Consider the following 26,083-nt stretch of genomic DNA (forward strand, 5'->3'; position numbering starts at 1 on the left):
AAGTTGAATTTAGAATATGTTGTGGTAATTATCGTGTATATTAGTGCAGAGGCACTCTCCCAAGATTGGCTCTTGTAGTTGATAATTTTTCAGGGTAAAAGTGTGTATATACATCACAATATCAAAAAAGGTAAAAGTAGGAGCTTTGTATGTAGTGCAGTATTTATAGATGGTCATAAATTAATCTGTTAATTCACTTACTTGGATATGGACTGTTTTTACCTAAGGAATCTCCTGCAAGAGGACCTGCAGGATCCCCAAGAACCCAAGGCAGAGCTGGTCCTGTCAACGTACCCAGTGCCTCACCAATAACATCAGTTAAGAAACCAGATCCAAATATTAAAAGTATGCATTGCAACTTTGGTATTTTACCAGGCATTTTTTGTTTCCCTTTAAAAAGGGAAAAATGTATTCTTTCCTGATAAACCTGTGTACGTTGGTTTTGAGATTGACTCACTGATACTTTACGCTTCATGCGACTCACACAAAGACGTCAAATCCTTTGAATTCCAAATTGTCTTTGAGACACTCATTGCTTCAAGTAGCACTGCACTGTTGTCTAGGTGGTCAAAGTTCAAATACATTGGTGTTTAGCAGTTACCTAAAACAGTGTAACATGACTGTTTGTTTCAGCCAACTGGTTTATGCCCTCGCCTTCTCCCCCCTGCCCTTTTTCTTGCCATCTGATCCAACATCTAGTTTTATGTTTTCTGTTCCTTCTGGGACCCAGAATTTACCTTCTCTTTTCCCGGGTTCTCATAGACATTAAAGCCAAAAGGGACCATCATGAACATCTCGTCTGACCTCTTGCACATCTCATGCCACAGAACTTCACCCACCCACTCCTGTATGGGACCCTAGTTTCCATAGTACTGCAGAGTTTAGTACTTAAAAATATTCCTAGGAAGATGGAGCTCCATTTTTCCTACCCTACTGGGGTCCCCGGGGCTGACTCCTCTCCCTCTCTCTCCCACACATGCACTGAGGGGGGTAGGGAAGGGGGCATTCCTCAGTGCCATTCTCATACACTTGACCATGTAGACTGCTCTTGTCAAAATAGCATATTGATCTCCTGCCATGTCACAACCATTGCTATATGTCTGGCTCCTGGATTCTCATTCAGCGTAGCTCTATGTTGAGCCATGTGTATTCAACTCCTTTGGGTCTTAGATGTACTCAGGAAACCTTTCTGCCAGCAACCACAACATGTGAAGGAGGAAGCAGAGTTGTCCCCACACAATATCTTGTTACATCCAAGTCCTGAAAGCGTGTAGTCAAACTGAGAATAGCAGTTAACTCAGAGAAGCAAAACCCAGGTTATGTAGGGCAGAGCATACTGAAGAGATAAGGGAAACGCTTCCTAAACATATAATAAATAAAACAGATCAGAGAAACATTGAAGCTACTACTTTATTTAAATTTGTTTGAGCTTTAAGGACTCCCAATTAAATGTTATAACTAAAATATGAAAAGAGTAGCCAGGATAAAAGTTTTTATGCAAGATTTGTAGGATTTGGCCAAAGTACATAGAGAAGTTTTCAAAGGCAGAAGGTGAATTCATAACAAACTAAAGCTTTGTCTAAACACAAATGTTCACCATTACAACTAAATTCGTTTTAATTCATACATGTTGTAGTTTCAGTGCAGATTTGTGTGTAGACACTTATTTTGGGATATGTCCTATTTTGATATAATTTGTCAATTTTTACCAATTTAGGCATAATTAAAATAGGACACTTTTATTCCAAACAAGTGTCTATGCACACACTTGCACTGAAATAACAAAAGGTATGAATTAAAACTGGTTTAGGCTTTGTCTAGACTAGAATATAAAGGAGCGGTGTTGGCACATATTGGCTAATGCATTCTAAAAGCCTAGTGAAGACAAGGCTGTGGAGACGTCAAGATGTGTTAGGCTGATTGAGTGAAACCCTGGTAATAGTGTAGCTTTAGCATGCTTAACATGTATTATTAGGCTTACACGTTTACAATATATCTTCATATTTTTTGTCCTGCATACTACATGGGGAGAGTTGATTTCATGTAACTCTGGCTATATTAGCCTTTATTAGTTTTATATATGACTTGCAATTTTTACTTACTATTGTAACAGTAGTGCTTTTTGCTACTTCGAATATTCAAGAGCCTAGTAACATTGGTGAGCTTATTTGTTTGCCTCTTTAAAATCAAATATATATATGTGTGTGCGGTGGGGGGGGAGGGGAAGGAGGGAATGAAAACTGAGCAGTTCAGTCTTAACTTTCAACACTCCATTTATAGCATTAATATTAATTTGACACTAGCTAGCTGAAGATTTCAAGGCACATCTGCAATATATACAGCTTTGCATACAAAACTTACTGAAAACTCTCCATAGAAATTCCACTCCCGTTTTAGGATGAGGCTGAAGAACGGCAGCTGAAGTACTAGGACAGTTAATTTGCTAACAGATCTTTAGGTAAACCTGATGTATAGACACCATCTAGTCCATGAGACTTACATTTCCCATCTAGACAAGGAAAAGCTGAAGTGCATAGATTTAGGTTGAAATTCTTTGCTGCACCTTTAAGAGGCTCAGCACAGAGGGCACAGTCAGAGAGAAACAAGTCGCCTTAACCCACCTTTACACCTTGGGATTCTGGGCTACTTCAGGAGCTCGTGCTTCCCAGAATCCTCCTTGGCAATCTATGCTACAGCCCTGTCCCTACATGCCTCCTGTGCCAGAGTGCAAATATGTGTGGAGGGTGGTAAAGGAGGAGCTAGCAGCAAATAGGGGCTGGATAAGTGAGACAGTCTGTCCTATACTTGAGATTTTTCTCTTTTGGCTAGTGTGTGTAACATTTTTTCCTAAAACTTGGAGAAGTGTAGGAGTACATATGTTTTAGAATTTGTGATTTCAAAAAAGTAATAAGTTGTTATTGATTATTTGTTTTTTAATTAGACAATGCTGCAAGTGAAGGTGTGTTGGCTAGCTTCTTTAACAGTCTTTTGAGTAAAAAGACTGGCCCTCCTGGGAGTCCTGGAGCTGGAGGAGTGCAGACCACAGCCAAAAAATCAGGTACTGAAAATCTGTGTTACTGCAGGATGTTTTGCATATTTTTAATGTTTTACTTGGACCACATTTAAATCAGTGTGCTTATTATTTAAGCTGATCAGTCAAATAACAGAGCTTGAGGGATATGATATGGGCCAGGATAAAAAGTCTTTTATTACAGTTTTGCAGACTTTGGGGTTGCTATTAAACTTGCTATAGCTTGACTCTTCTAATGAAGTTGCACTGCTGGGAAATAAGCAGCACTGAGCCTTAATTGTATTCAGAAGGTATTAATCTACCTTAAAAACAACAAGGAGTCCGGTGGCACCTTAAAGATTAACAGATTTATTTGGACATAAGCTTTCATGGGTAAAAAACCACTTCTTCAGATGCATGGAGTGAAAATTACAGATTGCAGGCATTATATACTGACACATGAAGAGAAGTGAGTTACCTCACAAGTGAAGAACCAGTGTTGACAGGGCCAATTGGATCAGGGTGGATGTAGTCCACTCCCAATAATTGATGAGGAGGTGTCAATTCCAGGAGAGGCAAAGCTGCTTTGGTAGTGAGCCAGCCACTCCCAATCCCTATTCAAGCCCAAATTAATGGTGTTAAATTTGCAAATGAATTTTAGTTCTGTAGTTTCTCTTTGAAGTCTGTTTCTGAAGTTTTTTTGTTCAAGAATAGCTATAGAATGTCCAAGAAGATTGAATTTAAACTTTATTTCTGAATTCTATCTATGTGGCACTTCACTACTACTTACCTGAGAGGAAGAAATTTAAAGCTTATTTGTTTTAGGCTGCTGTTTCCAATCAAATCCCTAAAATCTCTCTGGCATTCATATTTAAATTAATACATAGCAACGAATATGAAGGAATGTCTTAAAGTTGCGGTAGTAAGTATTTAATTAAAGTATCATCAAAAGCAATTGACAACTTTGATCAAAGGACTCAATCATATATATGTAGTTGTGGCTCTAATGAGCAGTTACAGTAGGTTGAAGGAATAGAAAAGTTAAACCTTCAGGAATTTTGGCACCTACATCATAAAAATGAATGCAATCAGTTTTCTAATATACATAGTTACATAATAATTCCACCCAAAAGGCAGCTCCCAAGATTACCTTCCTTTACTGCTGCTCTAGCCATGTCTCCTTTCAACTTTGGTATTGGCTTCCTCTCTTCTTTTTCCATTAAATTCATGGTTCGTTGTACTTTGAAAAACTATTCGTAATGCAGTGGATAAATTTATGGCTCCTGTTTCTTTTTTCCAAATTTCTCAAGTCACTCAATATTACCACAGGTTTAAATCCTCAGAGGGCTGACTAAACCCCAAACTTCCTGAACTTAAAAGGAAAAAAAAAAAAGTTTAGGCACTCTGATATCAATATGATAACTGTAATAAAGGAACTAGAATAGAATATTTATCATGCAGTAAAGGCATGTAATTTTTTGCAGGTATAACTTAAAAATTCAAAGGTTTTTCTCTCTCCCTCCCATTATATTATTTTGCATCCTCTCATAGCTCAAATGGCTGCAAGGATTTTGCTCAAAAATTAAAACAAAAAACCTTCAGGCAGAGATTGAGCATAAAAATTTTCAGTTCAAATGGTGTATACTTTTTTAACGTTTTTATGGAAAAAAACAACAACAGTAAAATGGAAACTTCTTGAAAACTCAATCCAGAGGGCATTACTAGGCACTAGCTATAAAATAAACATTGTCAACAGTTATATATGAGATATGGGTGGATAGTGTAAAAGTAAAATGTGTGTTAGTACATTATGTAGCAGAAGTGGGTGTTAAACCTAAAATAAATAGCTTTTTGAAAATGACACAATGGACTTTCCATTACAAGAAAAATCTTACCTCCTCTCTGACAGTAGGTGCTCTTGATTCTTTTCAAGCAGCACAAAATTAAACTTTCAGCGCTCCTAATAACATTGGTTTGTGAGGCAGTGATGTTGAGGATACGGGGAAAAAATTCAAGGAAAGCTCAATAAATGGTCCTTGAGGAGCATATCTTGAAATGACTGTTGGTCGAATTAGAAAATTAGAAAATTAGAAAATGTGTTATTCTATGGCATCCTATTCTACACTAATAAATATGCTAAAGTAGTCTTGGTGTAGTGATTTTTGGGTGACCAACCCGAAAACCCCTTAGGGGGTCTAATTTTCAGAAGAGGGATTCTCAGTACTTTCTGAAAGTCAAGACACTTTATAGTGCCTCAAGTTGGGTACCCAAAATCACTAGTTGCTAAAATATAGACAGAGATTTTCTCCAGACAGTTTTGTTGAACCACTTTACATCACAGCAGTCAGATTTGTTTAGAGTAGTTAACTTATTTTAATCAAAGTAGCAATTAAGTGACAGTGTAAAATGTCAGAACTTCACTTTCTTCAGTACATTTGTTTAAGTAGTAAACTTATTCCCAATGTATTGTTTGAAGAGATCCGTCAGTGTTAACTTTCAGTGGGAGGAATTATAGGGTTATGTCTTGGGCTGAGAAAAATGCCACAGATGTCAGTCCATCAGGATGGTTTTGGGTTGTATTATTTTCCAAAACTTTTTTCAGCTCATGTTTGAAAGAAGTTCCTAATTTCGGCAGATACTGCTCGTACAGTCTTTGCCTCCCCTCCTGCAGCCAGCTCCTGGCACATCTTATTTACTTTTTGATGTCTTCAAACCTAGGCCTAGTTCTGTTTTGTGAGCAGGGTTTCTTTGTGCCTTTTTAACTCAAAGGTGTTCATAGGATGCAAGAAAAATGGGCTTTGTATTAATATTTGTGTGCGCACAAACTAATTTCAAAATAAGTACTGTTCGAACAGATGCTTCAGTACTCGTACTGCTAATATGAATATTGCTAAGCGATTTCAACTTGCATTTGTATTTTAGCCCTTTGCAAAAATTAAAGATAGCTGTTTTTAACTTGGTCGTGCCTTTGTACTGTGGAAAAAACACTTAAATCTCTGAGCAGTCATACCTTGCCACTTAATGTTTTCAGCATGTACGCTGGGAAAAATTCACCTAATATTTTACACACATCTCTGAGCTGGAAAACAGATGCTTGTTAAATTCTTTGGCTATGAAAAAAAGACTATTGGAGGAAGCTGTACATAGTTATATAATTAATCTATTTTTTATTTTGAGTGCCTGTCTCTTGCTTTTATACCTTAGCATTTGTGTAGTTCAACTTAAAAAAAAAATTATATATCATATACAAGTCCATATTCAGACAGTGATAAACCAGGATACAAACAGACTAACAAATGAATATTAATTCATATATTAAGCATAAACAGAGAAGAAAATAAAACTAACTACAAATTGCTAGTGATTTGTCTATAACTGAACTGAATGCTACTCCTAATGTATAAAAATCAGAGTGGTAAAATCTCCCATTTGTACATCTACTCTAGAGTATCTGTTGATTTTAATTAATAAATGCAGCACATTTAAATTCTAACACTTCATGCGGTATTAAAGAATGTGCAATTTGTGCCCCTTAAAGGAAAACGGGAAAAATGCAGAATGTGAATTAAACTTTTGATTCCTGAGAGAGATCAATACAGTTAATAATGAAGGAAACAATGAGTGTGATTAAAACCAAAGTAACACTTTGTAGCAAGTGCCACATATATCATGATTTTTTTTTCTTGTGCAACTTATTAAATACTTAAAGATTTCCATTTAAAATACTCTTCAATATGACAAACATACTATGATCATCCTAATGATGGAAGAATTGTTTACTTATTAGTTTTTTTGGAGGAAACATCTTAACATGATTGCTGTTAAAATTTCAGTTGTCATAACAATGTACATCATACATATTTAAAAGCTGAATTATACAGCAGTCTCTTTTATTTTAAGGCCTAATCTATTTCTCATTGACGTTATTTGGAGCCTTTCTATAGGCATCAACTGGAAATTGGATTAGGCCCTATGTTCTTAGCAAGATGGATGAAATAATGAGAAGTTAAATAAAATACCGACTGAAACAATTATTACAAATATTTGTGCTGCTGATATTTCAAACAATGCATTTCAACTATATTACTTACTATTTGTCCTTTCTCTTTAGGGCAAAAGACTGTTTTGACAAATGTTCAAGAAGAACTGGATAGAATGACTCGCAAGCCCGATTCCATGGTAACAGCAAACTCTCCAACAGAGAATGAAGCTTGATAGCGCTTAAAAAATGTATATGTAAATGACCAAATAACTATGTATATTGATCTGATCAGACCAGGTTTTTTCTGCTATGGCAGATGCTATAAGTTTTCTTGGGACAGGGGAAATGAACTTAAAACTTCATTGGCTTGTCCCAGTATAAAGTGCACATTCAGGAAGTTTGCATATAAAATCCCTCTGTATAAGATAACCATTTAGAGTTTATATAGGGCAATTCTCTTGATTTTGGAGATAAGCAGGTACATCAGCAGCTGAATTTCTTGTTATGAAGAGCACAGAGAAGCAAAATGCAGAATTCCTTTTGCAATATTACTACTGACTGCAAGCAAAGCAAGAAAGACATGAAATCCCTTTTCAGAGTTACAGGAATTGGCCATTTGTACGTTAGCAAACACATTGGTGTACTTGGAAAGGTGGTGATATAGCACAGCATTAATTAGATAGAGGAAAGAGAAATCCAGGTAGGAAATGCAGCACTAGTAGGGGGACGCAAGATTTGGCTCAGTGGGAATAAAGAATGCTGACTGGTCTGGAGAGGGAACACAGTTACTAAATCCTGTGGTCAACATAGGGCAAATAATCACTGTTTAAAAAGACTTCTTAAAATTAGAGAATTTCCAAGCCAAACACTAAGCATCATGGGAATTATTCTTGTTATAAATTGCGTCTTTAACAAAAGATGTATAAAATGTGGGGATGCCCTTTTTGGTATAGCTAACACAGGGAGAAACTAGAACTTGCTTAGATCCAAGTGCCTGGCACAGAGTGTGATGTCTTTAGAAGGTGCTGGAACTTATTGTGCACTGTAGTACAAACAGTCACTGTTTGGTTTTATTTTAAAATCAGTAGTTTTGTCAATTGTATTTAATTTCAAATCCTGTTTTCTGATTGCTCCTGCCTTGTTTTTTTAAATGCCAAGAGGCTAGCCTAAGAGTGGTGGGTGACATATCATTTTCCCAAAATGAAATGTGCTACAGAATACTCAAATACTTCTTGTTTGTAATTAAGCAACGGCTACCAAGCTTAGACTGATTCCTGCCTTATACCTATGTAAGTTTATAGACTTTCAAGGTTCTTGTTCCAGCCAGGTAGGCTGCAATCTGCAGCAGACTCTCCAATTCTAACAATAAATTGAAGAGAATGAATGTGTACACTGAAGAATATAGAACCAGTGACTGTTCAGTTTGTATTTTTCCTTAAATGTAGCATTTTCAAATGGAAAGTTGCAGTTGTCCCGTGTTGCTATATGGAGTAGTGTCCTTGGTCACTACAAACCAATGTTCTGTAAAACACTTCTTCAGTTACTGAAATGGCACTTTGATTTTATCACGGTATATTTTGTTTTACACATAAACACTACCATAAGTTAACTGTATCAAGCATATTCTGTGCTTTGAAGGGAAAAAAAACCACAATTTGAATGACACAGTTTACTTTTTATTGATATGAACGTGTTTGTTGTACTAAATCTGATGTCTGGATATAGCTTCCCTAATATATATCATTACTTAAATATACAGAATTAGATTAATGATTAACACAGTCCTGGACATAACTTCAAATCCTATGTTAAATCAAGAGGCTGGCTTTTTCCTGTTTTTTATGTCTGTCTAAACATTATCTAGAAAGCTAAGAGTATTTACTTGCCTCTTTGACAAACATTAACATAAAAGCATGTTACTTGTGCCAGTTTTATTCTTGAAAATATATTTTTTTCCATTTTTTTACTTTTTTAATGTTATGACCTTGAGTTACACATTTGTCTAAATGGTTGAAAACTGAGAGGCTGTGGACAGCAGATAGGTTGTGTGGTTGTACTGCCTGGTGTAACAGGTGCCAGTGACAAGATGAAGTAAAAAAAATAAATAAAAAATCCTGTTACCACACCAGAAGAAGCAATTGCATACTGTCCTGGTGATATTGAGATTGGGGAATAAAACATCAAAAGCAAGACACATAAATTGAAAAAGCACGTGTTTCTAATGGTATACAGTTGTAATGAAACCTGTTCAAAACTGCATATTTGTATTAATGTTTTGTCGTTTGAACTGATAAGCACTTTCTGTATCAATATGGCTAAAAGTTACAATTTAAGTATACTTTGTTAGATCTACTAAAACTGAGCAAAAGCCAGTAACGTATTATACAATTTGTCAGTTGTGTAAAGAGATGCTTCCAACAAAACAGAAGTTTGATTTCTAGTTCTTCGTTGCAAGTCAATGCTCCGAGTTCATTGGAAGAAAGTTGTAAGTAATGTAGTGTCCACTGTTTGCCAAAGTCTAGCAACTTTGGAGAGCTGCACAGTTGTTTTTCTGGTGTTTTCAAGCATTGGAACCAAAGGCCAAACTGCAAACAGCCTTTACCTTTTAAAATAAAATTAATTTTATTTGCAGTATACACTTGTATGGTGGACTGTTAAAACTATTATATGACTATTTATATGCGTTATAGTGATTGCATCTACTGTTCTGTTTAAACTCAAGAAAATAAAATAACTTATCAACTTGAAGATAAGGCAAGTATAAAGGTTAAGGATTGGCCCTCCATAAAAATGCTATGGTTATGCTGCTTGATTTTAAGTTTGCACTTTTTTATTGGCGTTTTAGAAACTGTTTAAACTGAACAGAATTTGTCATATTTTATTTAATTTAACTACGTTGAAGGTGACTGCTCTGTACATCATGAACTTAACAATATACATGCTGTAAATGAAAGTTAACTGTCCTGTATACTAAGTTTATTGATGTTTTTTAACTTACAGTTAGGACTGCAGATGTATCAAACACAAACCTTAGTCCAGTTGTATGGCTTTAACCAGGTGCAGTATGCAGTCATGTGGAATCTTGCTTTCTAGTGCTGGCAAAAATGAGGACGTCTTTAGTTACTGGCTTCAATAAACACGAATCCAGACTGCTTAAAATGTTGTGCCTTTTTTGTTAGACAAGACAAATTCTAGTACTTTATTGAAGGGGACAGAATCTCAAGGCATGTAGGGAACAGCAGACATAGCTGAGAAACATCACTGGCTTTATTATCGAAGGGTCCCATTGCATATCTTACTCATGCAACAGTTGCACTGAATTTAGTGGGAGATGTTTACATGAGAAAGGCCATGGGTATACTACACATTTTTACTATGTTGTGATCCCTGATCCATAGGCGCCAACTTTCCCCGGTGCCAGTGGATGCTCGTGCCCCCGGCTCCGCCCTGACTCCACCCTTTCCCCGCCCCTTCCCTGCCTCTATTGAACCCCTTCCCCAAATCCCCGCCCTGGCCCTGCCTCTTCCCTGAGCATGCCATGTTCCCCCTCCTCCCTGCCACACAAAACAGCCGCTTTGCGGCACAAGGGCTGGAAGGGAGAGGGGGGGAAAAGCAGGCGAGCTCACGGAGGAGGCAGAGGCAAAGCGGAGGTGAGCTGCGGGGGGGCGGGGGGAGCTGCTGGGTGCACCCACCAATTTTTTAGCACCTATGCCCTAACCAACATAGCTGGCGGGTTTTGCCAGTATAGCTTATTTTGGTCGGGGGGTGGGGAAGAGGGGCTGGAATAAGCAAAAGCACAGTTTATCAGTATAACCTGCTGCATCCACACTAGGAATGCTTTGCCATTATAGTATACCATTACAGCTATACCAGCCAAGCGTTCCAAGTGTAGACTTGGCCTTTGGTCAGCAGTACTAGAACCCAAGTTACTAGGGGTTAAAGTAAGGAGTTGCAGGGGCAGTGCAGTTCACCATTCTCTGCTAAAAGCAGTGAGGAACTCCCCTTTCCTTGTCTTGAGCAAGCAGTGGTTCACCACAACTCCCTCTCCTTGGCTGATATGGTGAGAGCTGCCCCTCCTTCAATCTACTAAAAGTTGATTTTGTTTTGGCTTCAGTGCACACCCTTTCTTACTTGATTTCCTATGCTTAAAGCAGTGGTTCCCGAACTTGGGACACCATTTGTGCAGGGAAAGCCCCTGGCGGGCCAGGCTGGTTGGTTTACCTGCCGTGTCCACAGGTTCGGCCGATCGTGGCTCCCACTGGCTGCAGTTCGCTGTGCCCAGCCAATGGGGGCTGTGGGAAGCAGCGACCAGCACATCCCTCGGCCCGCACCAGTTTCTGCATCCCCATTGGCCGGGCACAGCGAACCACCGCCACTGGGAGCCGCGATTGGCCGAACCTGCAGACGCGGCAGGTAATCAAACCGGCCTAGCCCACCAGGGGCTTTCCCCGCACAAGCGGCGTCCCAAGTTTGGGAAACACTTCTAGAAATAACCAAGAATTCAGTATCTCTAAGAAAACTGGCTTTTATACCTTAGACACCTGTTCCATTATTTGTCACTCACCAAAATTCTGACTATTCCAACATATGTTAGATTTCCTTGGTCATTTCCCCATTAAAATAGCTGCCTTCCACGCCAAGATTGGTGGGTTTCTACAATAGAGTTTTTGCTGAATTCAATCCTTCTGAAGCCCTGTGCAGCAATAATATGAGTTATTGATTATATAGGATAAACTTAAGCATGTCTCACTTTTAATTTTAATTCATTAATGTACAGTAAAGAATGTAGCACAGCAAACCTTGAAAAGAAATGGGCGAAACCAATACAATGAAATTCAGAAAGAACATGAACTGTTTATTAGCAGTAAGAGAATTACCCAGTATCTTTATTCTTGTGCACAGAACTTTGTACTATAGGCAACTAGAAGAGTTTTCCATTTCCAGCTGCAGCATCACTGAAGTGACAGTTTTCAAAAGGAGCGTGAAAACACTGGCAAAAAAGGAAGAATGCCCATATCGTGCCTGTTACCCTGCTGCTGTTGATCAGTATCATACTCTGGGTATAAAGAAGCAGTTTTTCCCATGCTAACCACAGTTTGAAAGAGAAATGTCTCAGCCTGGCAAACAGCAGGAGTGTCTTCACTGAAGAGACAAGGTGGGTGAGGAAATATCTTTATTGGACCAACTTCTGTTGGTGAGAGAAACAACCTTTTGAGCTTAGACAGCTCTTTAGGTCTGGGAAGTGTACTCAGTGTCACAGCTAATGGAAGAAGAAAAGGAGTACTTGTGGCACCTTAGAGACTAACCAATTTATTTGAGCATAAGCTTTCGTGAGCTACAGCTCACTTCACCGATGAAGTGAGCTGTAGCTCACGAAAGCTCATGCTCAAATAAATTGGTTAGTCTCTAAGGTGCCACAAGTACTCCTTTTCTTTTTGCGAATACAGACTAACACGGCTGTTACTCTGAAACCAGCTAATGGAAGGTGGAACAGATTGCTTAGCATAAGCAGTTAACACATTTCAAAGGTGAAATGGTCCGTAAACACCCCTCCAGTCAGAGGGGGAAAAGAAAAGAAAAAAAGCTAGGGGGAGGGGCTAAGCAGGTTACAGATTGTTGTAATAAGCCATAAATCCAGTGTCTCTCTTCAGTTCATACACAGGAGCAGTGACTACTACTGAATACTACTCCAGACTCCTGTCTGTTTTAACTCCTGTATTCTCATCCAGACAAAGCCAAACTTAAATGTTTTTACTTCCTCCATCTAATACATTAAAAATCTTAATAAATGTTTACTCTAATTATTCATGTTCACTTACTGATTTTTTTTCTTGGTGATCATAGGAAAAACGTCTCCAGGGAATAACATCGTTTGCTAGAGAATGTAGCTGGAAATAGGCAAAATTTTAAATAACCATCAAATTAATGAAGAAACACTTTGACAGACCCCAAAAGACAACTGAAAAATTACATTCAGATTAAGGTTTCAGTTCATATTTTTTTTTAGAACAAATAAGGCATTCATCAGCGAATGTGGGGTTTGGCAGTCAAAACATTATTGCAGTCAATATTAGCTGTACAGGAGGAGAATCAGCTCTGTGAGCTGGCTATCTGACAGTGTTGCTCAAGCCCATCATTAAACTTGGGCTACTATACAGCCAAGAGTATAGAAGCAGTGAGGAGCTGCCTCCTCCTGCTGCAGGAGATCTCTGCATATCATACACGGGACTTGAAACTCCCAGCAGCTGCTAGCTTTGCATGTGCATAAGGCTGGCTCTGACTTTTGCTTTTAGTTTTACTTATTTTAGCAGCTTTAACTCATTCTTGAATATAACCTGTTTAATATGAGAAATGAGTATTTGTTGAAGGGAAATTGCAATGATATCTAAAGTGTAAAGCTTACCAGATTTATTATCCACCCTTAAATATGCACTTTTAAAAACTGACAGATTGTATATTGAGGGGCAAACATCAGATTTATATTATCCTTTATATAATTTTATTTGATAGAAAATTTGACATTCTAAAAAGAACCTTGTAGCATAGAAATGTTTGGCACTGAATATGATGCAAGAATATAATGCAGATAGCCATTGACCTAAATTCCTTACAGTCTAAAAGACAGCAGGGAAGAAGGGTCACATAATGAAATCTAGAGGGGAGGCACTCAGAACATGGTGTAACCAAACTTAACACAGCTTAATACATTGCTGTAATTCAGTTCCTATATTTTAGGGCTGTCAAGTGATTAAAAAATTAATTGCATGATTAATCGCACTGTTAAACAATAATAGAATACCATTTATTTAAATATTTTTGGATGTTGTCTATGTTTTCAGATACATTGATTTTCAATTACAACACAGAATACAAAGTGTACAGTGCTCACTTTGTATTTATTTTTGATTACAAGTATTTGCACTGTAAAAAAATATAGTATATTTCAATTCACCTAATACAAGTCATGTAGTGCAATCTCTTTATCATAAAAGTTGAACTTACAAATGTAGAATTATGTACAGAAAAACTGCATTCAAAAATAAAACAGTGTAAAATTATAGAGCCCACAAGTCCACTCAGTCCTACTTCTTGTTCAGCCAATCGCTCAGACAAACAAGTTTGTTTACGTTTGCAGAGACAATGCTGCCCACTTCTTGTTTACAATGTCACCTGAAAGTGAGAACAGGAGTTCTCATGGCACTGTTGTAGCAGGCGTCGCAAGATATTTACATGCCAGATGCACTAAAGGTTTGTATGTGCCTTTATGCTTCAACCACCATTCCAGGGGACATGCATCCATGTTGATGATGGGTTCTGCCACAACAATCCAAAGCAGTGCCGACTGACACATGTTCATTTTCATCATCTGTGTCAGATGCCACCAGCGAAGGTTGATTTTCTTTTTTGGTGGTTTGGGTTCTATAAAAGCTGAGTAGTGTAGACATACCCTTAGACTCTCTGTCATGAACTTATCTATCAATGAGGATGAGGGCTCTGGCTGGGAGTGCGGGGTTTGGGGGGGGCATGAGGGGACTCAGGGCTGGTGCAGAGGGTGAGAACTCCTGCTAGGGGTGAAGGCTCTGGGGTGGGGCTGGGGATAAGGGGATTGGGGTGCAGGAGGGGTCTCAGGGTAGGCCAGGGTTCTGGCTGGGGGTGTGGGGCTGGGGATGAGGGGTTTAGGGTGCAGGACGGTTGGGTGCAGGGGGTGAGGGCTCCGGCTAGCGGTGAAGGATCTGGGGTGTTGCCAGGGATGAGGGGCTTGGAGTGTGAAGGGGGCTCAGGGCTGGGGCAGAGGATTGGGGTGCAGGCTCTGTTGTGGGGCCGTGGATGAGGGGTGTGGGATGCAGGCTGCAGTGGGAAGAGAGGACTCCCCCAGCCCTCTCTCTCACCGCAGCAGCTCAGGGCTGGGTGACAGGCGCCTCTCCCCGGCTGCAACTGCTCCGGTGGGCCTGGGCCGAGCCAAAGGAGGGGCTCCTGTCCCCGGCAGCTCTGGTGGGCCTGGGCTGGGCCGAAGGAGGGGCGCCTGCACTGCCCTTGAGAGCTGCTGCGTGGCCACGCAACTTACAGGGAACGTAGGACGTAACCCCATGCTTGGAGGTGACCCTAAACCTCTGGCTGCCAGAAGCTGGGAGGGGAAGACTTCTGGAACTTTCCAACTTGCCCTGTTCTGTAGGCACCCCCTGAAGCTCTGGCGCTGGCCACTCCCAGAGACAAGATACTGGGCTAGATGGACTATGGATTTGACCCAGTATGGCTGGTCTTAGAAACATCCCTGTGTGCGATCCCATTAACTCAGTAAAATTACTTATGTCGGTATAAAGATATGCAGTTGCATAAATGTTCACAGGAGTGTGGCATGAGATTGTAAACTCTTTGGGAAAGGGATAGAACATACAAGCAAAGGGTTCAGGGTGACTGGCACTCAGTTTGTTAGATCCATAGCACCCCCAAAAGCAGAGGCTTTTTTATGTGGAGGGGAAGTGATAGAAGGGGGTGAGTTAATAGGACAATGGAGGAGGAAAAGAAAGGAAAACTAGGAATCCCTGAAGGGAAGGATGGAGATAATCATGGAGGCAGGGAGAGTGAGGTAAGCACCACAGTGATGGAGGGAGGGAGGCATACAAAGCAAGCAACCAGCTATTTTCACATTTGAAGAACATAGGATTTGCCCTGGTTCCTAATTACTGATTCACTTTCTTCAAATGATGGCTATGTACTCACAACACACTGAAGACACTCCACTTTCTGATGGTTGGCTGGAGTGAGAGAGCAGGCTCCCGCTATGCCCACATCCAGAGAAAGAGACAAGCAGACAGGAGGGATTTTCCTGGCAGTCTGAGTAATCCACACACCCCGGAAGGCAGTAGATAGGGAGGAGGTCTACTGGCAATTGAATGACAAAACTTTTGTCTTTCAGAGGTGTTAACCCCAACCCCACCCCGAAAGACACAAGTTTTGCTGAGACAAGTGCCAGTGTGAACAGCGCATTGTCAGCAGGAGCGCTCTCTTGGCAACAATGTAAATGCCACTTATTGGGGGTGGAAGCAAAAGGCTACCAACCCTCCTCAAACCACCTCTGAATTTGAATGGCAAACTAATACAGTGCACACACATTTAAAGGTTTCTGCTAACTTTAAACTACTTTCATTTTCATTTTTAATTTGACTAGATTTCAGGTCCTACACCTGCCTCAGTCTCTCTCAGCCAGTTTTGCTGCTATTTTCCTATTTGTTTAAATGTTCCCCTCTCCCCATTGCTGTGTGAAAGACTCACATAAACAACAGAAATTACTATACCGGGGAAACAGCCAAACTGTACAAAAATTACTGTCAAATGTAGAAATTAAACACACAGAAAAAACAAGGAAATATTTTTTCTCTAGTCTGTTTCAGTTACGGTAATCCTAGGTGTCATTTGTAACAATAGTAGCTAAAATACATTGAGACAGAAGAATGATGTTGAAGTTAACAGCAGTCCCATTAAAAATAAACAAATATTTGCATTTCTCCATCTGAGCAGCGAACGAATTGGATTTGTTACATAACACCAACCTCTTACAAAACAGTTGCAGTCAATCATTTTCACTGGCCCCTTTTGTCTATGGAAAGAAAGAATGTAGTAAATGAACCTCATCCTTCTTCAAACCTGCGATGGAGCCTTTAAAATTCTGACAGTTTATAAAATGGTTTACATAATTTTGCTTCCTCCCTTCAACTCCCCCCACCTTCCCCCCCCCCCGCCAAAGAACTTTTATTCCAAAAGCTTGGTTGTATCCTATATACTTCATTCTCTCACTATAAAAATACTACACATCACATGGAGAGCATGACTGCACTCATACTGCTTTCTGACCTTGCCCTTCCTGCCTGTGTTTTCATGTGACTGTTCAAGGAAAACTACCTTTTTTCTCTACCCAATGGTACATATTTTCCCAAGGTAAGAGGCACTGGTTGCCAGGAATAAACTAAGCATTGCAGCCTTTCCCAACCCACTTTTAGAAAGCTATTGAATATACTTATTTTTTCAACACACTTTATTTTGTTGGACTCTTTCAGAGGAAACATTCTAACCCAAGGTCTTGCCTGCTCTCCAGCACCATTAAAGGACCCATGGCACTTTTCATAAGAGGAGGAATTTTTTCCTCAACTGTCTTTGTCTTTTCCCCTCACGGTTGTGTAGTTGTTCACTTGTCTGCTGCCTTCACCCCAGAGGCGTGTGAATAACAGTGTGTATAGTTTGCAAGTGCTTTGCAGTCCTTGGAGATGAAAGGAGCTATATCTGTTTCAAATATTTATTATACCTTTTCAGGGTGATAATGAATGACAGTGTCAGTGGGGAAGTGTCAGACCCATTGAACTCTATTGAAACACTTTCAAATGTAACTCTTTTGTAGTAGATTTCTCTCCCTTTGCCCTGCTTTGCCAAGCTTGATACAAAAGAAAGCCCTGATCCTGCGAAGATTTACACACTGTGACTAGTTCCAGTGCTAACAGTGTATAAAATTAGGCATATCTGTAAATCTTTGCAGAATCAGGTCCTAACTAATCCAATTAACTAATTGTGGTGCTTCTTTTTTTTTTTTTTGAAGGGGAGGCAGCTAGATGTGCTCAAAAGATATTGGAACTTCTGGACAGTTACTGATAAAGGATAAAAAGGCATCCCCAAAAGCTCTGAATCTTCTACCATTACTTAAAACACATAGGTGAGATTCTTTGCTGTTCCTTTAACACGGGTGGGCAAACTATGGCCTACAGGCCGCGTCCAGCCCATCAGACATTTTAATCCGGCCCTCAGGCTCCCACTTGACCCGCTCCGGCGCTCCAGCCAGAGAATGGGGTCAGGAGCTTGCCCCGCTCCACACGTGGCATGGCACCGCGTGGCTCCTGGAAGCAGCAGCATGTCCACCCTACGGCTCCTACGCATAGGGGCAGCCAGGGAGCTCCGCATGCTGCTGCCACCCCAAGCACCACCCCTACAGCTCCAATTGGCCGGGAACCACGGCCAATGGGAGCTGCAGGGGCGGCACCTGTGGATGGGGTAGTGCGCAGAGCCACCTGGCCAGTGCTGCGCCTCCGGGTAGGAGCCGGAGGGGGGACATGCCGCTGCTTCCGGGAGCTGCTTGAGGTAAGCGATGCCCAGAGCCTGCACCCCTGACCTCCTGCGCCCCAGCCCTGATTCCCTTCCTGCCCTCCAAACCCCTCAGTCCCAGCCTGGAGCATCCTCCTGCACCCCAAACCCCTCATCCCTAGCCCCACCCCAGAGCCTGTACCCCCAGCTGGAGCCCTCACCCCCTCAACCTTAACCCTCTGCCCCAGCCTGGAGCCCCCTGCCACACCCTGAACCCCTCATTTCTGGCCCTACCCCAGAGCCCACACCCCTAGCTGGTGCCCTTACCACCTTCCGCACCCCAACCCCCAATTTCATGAGCATTCATGGCCCGCCATACAATTTCCATACACAGATGTGGCCCTCAGGCCAAAAGGTTTTCCCACCCCTGCTTTAACAGGTGCAGCACAGAACTTGCAGCCCAGAATGGGAGGGGCCTATGGTGGCTTGAAGCCACTCATGGGCCTTCCTGACCCTGGGCAGTTCTGGGAGTTGCAGAGGCCCCTGGCATAATTTAGACAGCTCTAGGGGACTGGCTATGTTACAGCAGCATCCCATGTGCCCTTTGAGCCAAAGCACGGCCTGAAATCTCTGCTGTACTGGTACTACAGCCCCCCTCCCCAACATACTCCATACATGCCAGGGCTTGTGAGGGGGTCCTGGGAGGGCAGCTTTTCTCCCCCAGTGCCTGCATTGGGGAACTCCGCCCCCAGCTGCACAGAGGGATTTTAGGTCCCCTTTAGGCTGCTCTGGCCCTTTACTCAGCTCAGACGGGCTGAAACAAAGGTGAAGAGCTCTTTTCAAATTATACAGGTAGAGGGGTTATAGCTGATTCAGCGTATAGAGTATGACAATGAATAGGATTGACTAGCTCTCTCTATTAGGGGATCTGCACTTGCACAACATATTATTCCTGAATTTATTTGAAGATCCTGGGATTTATTCCTAAAATTAAATGTTTTTGTCTTGTGAGTAGAACATCTATTGAACTTTTTGACCCATTGAGAATAATTTTTGTATGTGACTTTATGGCAACTCCATTGGGGATGTTTGCCTTTGTCTTTCCTAGTCGGTAGCCTCTCTTTATACTCTAACATGAGTGCGTTGTAAAATATTGAAATCAATACAAATGTGTAAAACAATGATTATTGTAACTGACCAATAGCATTTTCATAGAGAGAACCAAACCTCTCAGGCCTTTTCATTTGTTTGGGTAAGGAATCTACATCTAAATCCAGATTCATGTTTTGCAGCTGAGCCCCTCACTTATTTATGCACTGAGAACAGGTCTGCTTACCATGTGAACTTGTAAAAGGTGGGATGAACTAATTAAATGCAGTTTTCCTTTAAGGCCTATATTTGGCAGAACCTTCAGGCACAAGTCACATGTGCAACCTCTGATGAGGCTATCTGGCCAAAGAGCCTGTCAGACACTGGTGAATGCCGTCTGTTATTCTATATCCTTGGAAAGCTGTTCAGTACATATCCAAGGTAAGTTAGGCAGACCTGTAGGTCTGAGAAAAGAGCATTTAATTTTCAACCATGTCTGAGCCTTTCAAGGATCCTCATTGGATCCTTCTTTTCCCCCACAGTACTTTCTTTCCCCTGCCCTCGTCAACCTGCCTAGCCCTTTAGCTGAGGACTGAACTCAGTTCTCTACAAGGTCCATCAAAACTGCTCCTGAGTTGGCCAGAGGGATCAGCACCAAGTGACACACAGCATTGCCCCCACCCTGGGGGTTCTGTCTGCTACTTCCACAGCCCTAGCAAATTGAGACTGAGCTAGAGCTGTGAGCTGCACTCTTCCCCTGCAAGTTAATCCTGGATTGCTGCACCAGCCTCCATCCATGGTTCAATTCTGCTTCCATGGAAGGTCAGTGCCAATACTTTCAGTGAGAGCAGGATGAAGGCCTTTGTCCTTACCACTATACTGTAGTAATCTCTAAATCTGATTTAGCAAAACAATCAGCTGGGCTCCCATGCTGCTCAGGGCTACAGAATTACACGCACACACATAAATTGGCATGCTATGTGTCTGCATGGCGTGAAAAATTATTGGAAGTTTTGCTGAATTAAGAAATTGAAATACACTGGAAGTTTCTCCCAAGTGAAATTCCTTTACTGGTATTTACTGGATGTTTTTGAACTTGAGAAGTGAGAGGGCTGTGGAATTTTTTAGAGTTGGGATATCAAAGGAAAACATTTCTCTCCTATGCTGAAGTTAAACTCTAATCACTGTTCAGCTCTCTTGGAATTTGGCAGCATACCAGTGCTCCTTCCCTTCAGTAGGTCATGTGGAAATACTAGCATGTTTTCTTAAAGAAACTCTCAGCTCTTTTCAAGTACTTACATGGATGCTACTTTCCTGTTTGAATTGGGTTCTAACTGCTTCAGAAATCAAATTTCATTTTCCCTGAAATAAGCACTATTCACATCTACAGCATTTTATATGTAATCATTAAAATATTTCAAATGCATTAACACCAAAAAATACAACTTTTAAAATTAGTTTTTAGGTTGACATTTGTATTTAATTACAACTGAATCAAATATTTTAGCTCTGAAAATGTTAAAAACGTAATTAATGTAATTATTGTGATGTTCAATATATTTAATATTTGCTTCATTTTTATATAGGTTTCTATTAATCTGAAGTTGTCCACATGTTTACCAAAGGCTGTAAATCTTATATATGAACAGCTGGTACACGAGCTATTTTGTTCAGTTATAAGGGTACAGAACATACAGTTATGGATTCTCTTCCCTCTGCTCTTTGTGACTGGATTATTGATTGGCTTTAAGCTATAGCCATAGTATTGGAGATACTTTCTGATAGGTAACAGTTAATTCTGTCCAAGGCTGGATTATCTATTCTGTGCTCATATGAATCTTTGACCAGGGTCGGTGCCTGATCTCAGCATTCTCTCCTTTATAACTTTTATTCTCCTGGAACGAAAACTGCCCTTCAGTTTTTCAGTCTTATCCATTGGTTGTAGATCCATGCATCAAATTCCGTCCCTCTTTCCCCTCTCCCGCATTATTATTTGTTTCCTACTAAGGTATTGCTAAATTCCATCCGGATGTGAAATCATCCTGGAAAGATGCAGTGGTCTTATTATTATTTATTTAGTATTTGTATTGTGGTAGTGTCTAGAAGCCCCAGTCATAGATCAGAGTCTCACTGTGCTAGCTCCTTTATGTATGTAACACACACACTGAAATCAGACTCTGCCCCAAAGAGGTCACAATCTTCTTTTAAAAAGTTATCTTAAAGTAACAAAATCTGCTTTGGATGAACGCAATAAACTTTACTCTGGATCAATATATGAAATGTATTTTATACATTTAATACATATGTATGCGTTTTCAAACACTATATAGCAAAATTTCTGTATCAGGCAAGGATTCCTTTGTTAAATGTCGGCAAAACCCACATTTGCCAAGTTGGTCCAGGGAAGCCAGCTCACCCGCCTTTCCATAAGAATGCCAAGGAATCCCCCCAGTATGGCTCAGTATTGACTCCATGCCCTCTACGGCAATCCAGGAAGCACACTGTACTGTACTGATCGTGGTACCAAGCAGGGTTTGGTGTGCATGCTGGTGCCCAGTCTGTTAAACCATGGGTTAGAAGGACACTGTCAACATAGCTTGTTAGGAAACATTCCTCACCACTGTTAGAAATAACCAGAGATTACCAGAATGGAAAGAATATTAACCATGCTTTCTTCTCCCTACGTTTGCTCACTTTTGATCATAAATAATACTGGGCACTTCAGTGCTTTCATCAACAGCTCTCAAAATGCTCTATAACTATGAAGTTTCCCTATCCCCCTGCTCCCCATTTCACAGAGCGATAGTATGGAGGATTTAAGTGACTGGTCCAACGCCACACAGGAAGGCTGTGGCCTCCCACTTGTGTTTTACTCACATTCCCCAACAGCAGCGGGCGGCGGGTTCTCCTGCAGCATGCTATTATGTCCTGACTGAAATGACAAGGGATCATTCAAAATAATGTTAATTGATTTTGTAAATGTTTTGCTTTAAACCATTCTGTTCATGGCAATTTTGTAAATATTCCACTCCACACACTCCTTAACAAATTATAAATGTGGCATTAACAATGTCCCTTTGAGCTGTGAAAGCCGCAGTGCTTCAGGAGCAGCTGTGGAACCTATTTATGTTAAACAGAATTCAGAATGAAGTTACCATGCAGCGGCAACCACTTAGCTCTGATGTTTCCCACAAGCAAAGGAGCTTTGTGAGATCTATTTGGATTTCCCTGTGGACTCATAGAAATATTGAAATTAGAGCTGGAAAAGACCTATTAGTCCATCATGTCCAGCCCCTGCCAGTGCAGGATTTAAACTAGCACATTGCCATGCTTGGCATGTATGTCCCAGGCAATGGGAATCCCGCTATTGATAGGTCCATCAATGAGTATTAGCCAGGATAGGCAGGAATGGCATCCCTAGCCTCTGTTTGCCAGAAGCTGAAAATAAGTGACAGGGCATGGATCACTTGATGATTACCTGTTCTGTTCATTCCCTCTGGGGCACTTGGTACTGTCCACTGTTGGAAGACAGGATACTGGGCTAGATGGACCTTTGGTCTGACCCAATAGGGCCATTCTTATGTTCTTATTTCCCTTGTGAGACAATTCTATGATCTAACAGTCTTGTAGGACAGCTCTGCATTTATTCCTGTGGTCCTGTTGCCCCCCAGTTTATCCAGCATTTGGGAGGAGGCAGAAAAGCTGTTTTTCAAGCCACTTCCAGCACCACCGTAGAGTGCAGAGGAGCCATATTGCAACCCCCACTGGCCTGTCAGCATCAGTCTCTTCCTCCTCACATTGCTAACCCTGCAGTGAAGGAGAGTAAGGCATGAAGAGTAAGACAGACATACCTGTTGCCTTGGAGGGTCCCCAGCTTCTTGCCATCTCTCTTCTTCTATCACTGTGGTCCTGCTTCTTGGGGCCTTGTAAGGAGTGACAAAAGGGGAGAAGAAAATTCCAGGAAAGTAGTGGAGGGGATGGTGGAGAGAATCCCATGGGAGTGAGGGAAAGAGAGGATAAAGGGGAATCCAAAAGAGGGGAGGGGAGAATCCCAGGGTGGAGTGGGGGGAAAATCCTGGGGGACAGGGGAAGGAACAAAGGTGGCAAAGAAGGAAATCCTAAGTGTGGAAATCCAAGTGGGTCAAGGGAAGAAGACAGCTGACAGATGGTGGTGGAGGGAGAGAGTTCTACAGAAGTCCTGAAAGGACTAATAAATATAAGAGAATACACTGTATAGAAATGTGAATGAGAAAAAATGGTGAGAAGGCAGAGAACGAGTGAGAGATGGGAAGGGTAAGGAAAGGAAGGCTAGAAAGAGGCAACTTCTAGGATAATTTTATTTTAAGTTCTGTATTTGATTATTGTTCCTTTGCAGACATTGGAGAAAACAGACTCTTTTGAGTAACAGTATTAATATTGCTAGTTGTCTACTCTGGTTACTGTAGTATATTAGTGCGGTTTCCTAGTTTCTACTGGGTTTCTTATTATTAATTATGGCTATTTTGTTGTGTTATTTCCTGCCCATGTTCATATTTCTGTAGTGGACTCTGAGTGAGTTGTTGTAGGATCATTCCCTCTCTCCTCAATACATACTTTCTTGCCCCTTCCTCTGCATGGGATGGATACCTAAATGAGTTTGCCTGCTTTCTAGAAATCAAGCCTTCTATGGATCACACATCCGGTGTACACTCATTATCTCTTTTCACGAAAAAAAACAAGAACTTTGCTGTACAGGTGTTAAAAGTGAAAGTGGGGAATTAGAAGGGGGATTGCCCAGCCTTCTCTGGCTACTGCTAAAACATCACTAACTGCCAATGAAAACTCAAATCTCTGGATAATAAAGATATATCAGAAGAGCAAATATTTGCTTTTGGAATATACCTGATGGTATCAATTGCAAATATATATTTTGCATAGGAGAGGTCATGTAAGGGTTTTAGCCCCTCCACATTTGAATTCTCAGTTCAGTCACTCTGACAGTACTATCAATGTGCACACACTCTCTGAATATATAAGATTTTAGAAAATGTCTGCAGCTGCATTTATATACATTTATTTGGCAGATTATGTTGCATCTCTCTCCTTGGATATGACAGAATTTTTGTGTACATTATAGAAAAAATGGAATGTGTCCCCGAGTGTTCTCTCTCCTAGGTCCATACATAGACAGTGATTTTTGTGGCTGTGAAATCTACCCCTTGCCTTTGAACTGCGTTTCCCACTTTAAAATTTCACTTAAAAATATTTCTAGCCCTCACAGAAGATATTGCTGAAAATGTTCAGAGTACAAACTAATGCAGTGGTGTCTTCTTTAGTTTACAGACATTCTGTAACTGTAGTTCTAAGAGGTTTAAACTGCCCTGTAATCTCAATGGATCAACTTTGAAACCTAAAGAAAACTGAGAAAATTTTCAACCTTGTTAAATATCACTGCTGATCAGCAGTAAAATATCCAACAAATCTGGTTATCCCACACAACTTAATTGCCTCTGATCCCGCCCGGGATGCCAAAAGTCTCCTCCCAAATGGTTGTAATAGCCAACTGAAATTTATTGCACTATTATGTATTACCAAACAAAAGATTATGGCAAAATGAAAACTGAAAGTGTGGAGGGGACAGCACAAAATAAGTCGAATTTAGTAGCAAAACAACACATAGGCCACTATACTGACTTCATATATTTGTACTAATTTTTGTATTTAATACATGTACACTTAAATTGAAGTTTTAAATCTTTATTGAAGGGTGAGATTTTTCAAAACTGCCCAAAGGAAGTTAAGTACTTTCAGAGGATCTGGACCTCAGTTTCCACTGATTTTCCAGTTTTTCACTTTTTTTGGGACAATCCCACCCTAAATCTTTAATCTTTTTAACTTAACTGATATTGTAAAACTGCCAGTTTGCTGTGCCAGACTATTGCAGAATTGAAGTTTAGCTTGTCACAGAGTAGGGGAGTCTGGAAAAAAGAAAAAACACTGTGAGATGTTTTCCCATTTTTTATCTACAGTTCATTATGATTTGTTTTCTGATCTGCCGTACCACAGAGTAGATAGCGCCTTGGTTATACTGCCATCTACTACCATAAATAGTTCCTGTTTTTCCTTCTTGTTTACCCTTCGTAAATATTTGCAAACTGATCTCATAATCCTCCCCCTTCATCTCTTAGACAAGACAACGACTAAGGTCAAAATGCACAACAACCTGCTCAGAAAACTGGCCAGACCGACATGCGGCGTCAACACCCAAATGTTATGCGCTTAGGCCTTGGCTCTCTGTTATTCAGCGGCGGAGTACTGCGGCCCAGTATGGGCTCGCTCATCTCAGACAAAGATGATCAATTTACAACTTAATTCCACCATGCATATCATTTCAGGCACACTTAAATCTTCTCTACCTTGGTTACCAGTTCTCTGCAATATTGCTCTGCCCAGTGTTCGCAGAGACGAAAGTGTTGCAGAGCTCATGATGAAATTGCATGATATGCCATATGTTCCGTTAATTAAAGACTTGTTTAATCCATCACATGGTCGTCTGCCCTCACATTGCCCGCTGGGGATAAATTTACTGGGTGAAGAATTTATGGTAGAGGACACAAAATGAGTTTCATGGTTCGCAAAGTAAGTGACAAATTATTACCTTGTCTTGGATCCCACTCATTGTCAGCCCAGGTTTGATTTACACAAAGGCAATGAAGCCTTCTGAACCAGTTTCGTACCAGACATGGAATTTGTACAGCAGCAGAATTTCGGTGGCATTTTAGAGATAGTCCACTATGTCTATGTGGGCAGCCACAAACCATGACATATTGTTGAGGACTGCAAATGGCAGCTTCCTGGAATTCTTCGTGCCTTGAACATCATTGATAAGAACACTGTGGCTTGGCTTGACCAAATTGCATAAGCCAAATAAGAATAACAACAACCTTTTAGTAAAA

General features: G+C 40.7%; 1 protein-coding gene and 1 long non-coding RNA gene across 2 annotated transcripts in view; one reads left to right on the forward strand and one right to left on the reverse strand.

Annotated features, from left to right (window-relative positions):
• DYNC1LI2 (dynein cytoplasmic 1 light intermediate chain 2) overlaps positions 1-10,151 on the forward strand; it is a 47,744-nt gene extending 37,593 nt beyond the window's left edge. The window contains exons 11-13 of the mRNA XM_048870597.2: positions 228-345; positions 2,942-3,058; positions 7,122-10,151. Of these exons, the coding sequence (XP_048726554.1) occupies positions 228-345; positions 2,942-3,058; positions 7,122-7,225 (339 nt within the window). The 3' untranslated portion in view covers positions 7,226-10,151. The remainder of the gene's footprint in view (positions 1-227; positions 346-2,941; positions 3,059-7,121) is intronic.
• Positions 10,152-11,536: 1,385 nt separating this feature from the next.
• Positions 11,537-25,323, reverse strand: LOC142068668 (uncharacterized). The gene is made up of 4 exons (XR_012664588.1): positions 22,026-25,323; positions 16,544-16,590; positions 12,812-12,880; positions 11,537-11,685 (listed from the first exon to the last, which is right to left on the reverse strand). It is a non-coding gene; the product is annotated as an uncharacterized LOC142068668 (long non-coding RNA).
• Positions 25,324-26,083: the final 760 nt, after the last annotated feature.

Source organism: Caretta caretta, chromosome 12 (assembly GCF_965140235.1).
Source record: "Caretta caretta isolate rCarCar2 chromosome 12, rCarCar1.hap1, whole genome shotgun sequence".
In the NCBI taxonomy this organism is placed as follows: domain Eukaryota; kingdom Metazoa; phylum Chordata; order Testudines; family Cheloniidae; genus Caretta; species Caretta caretta.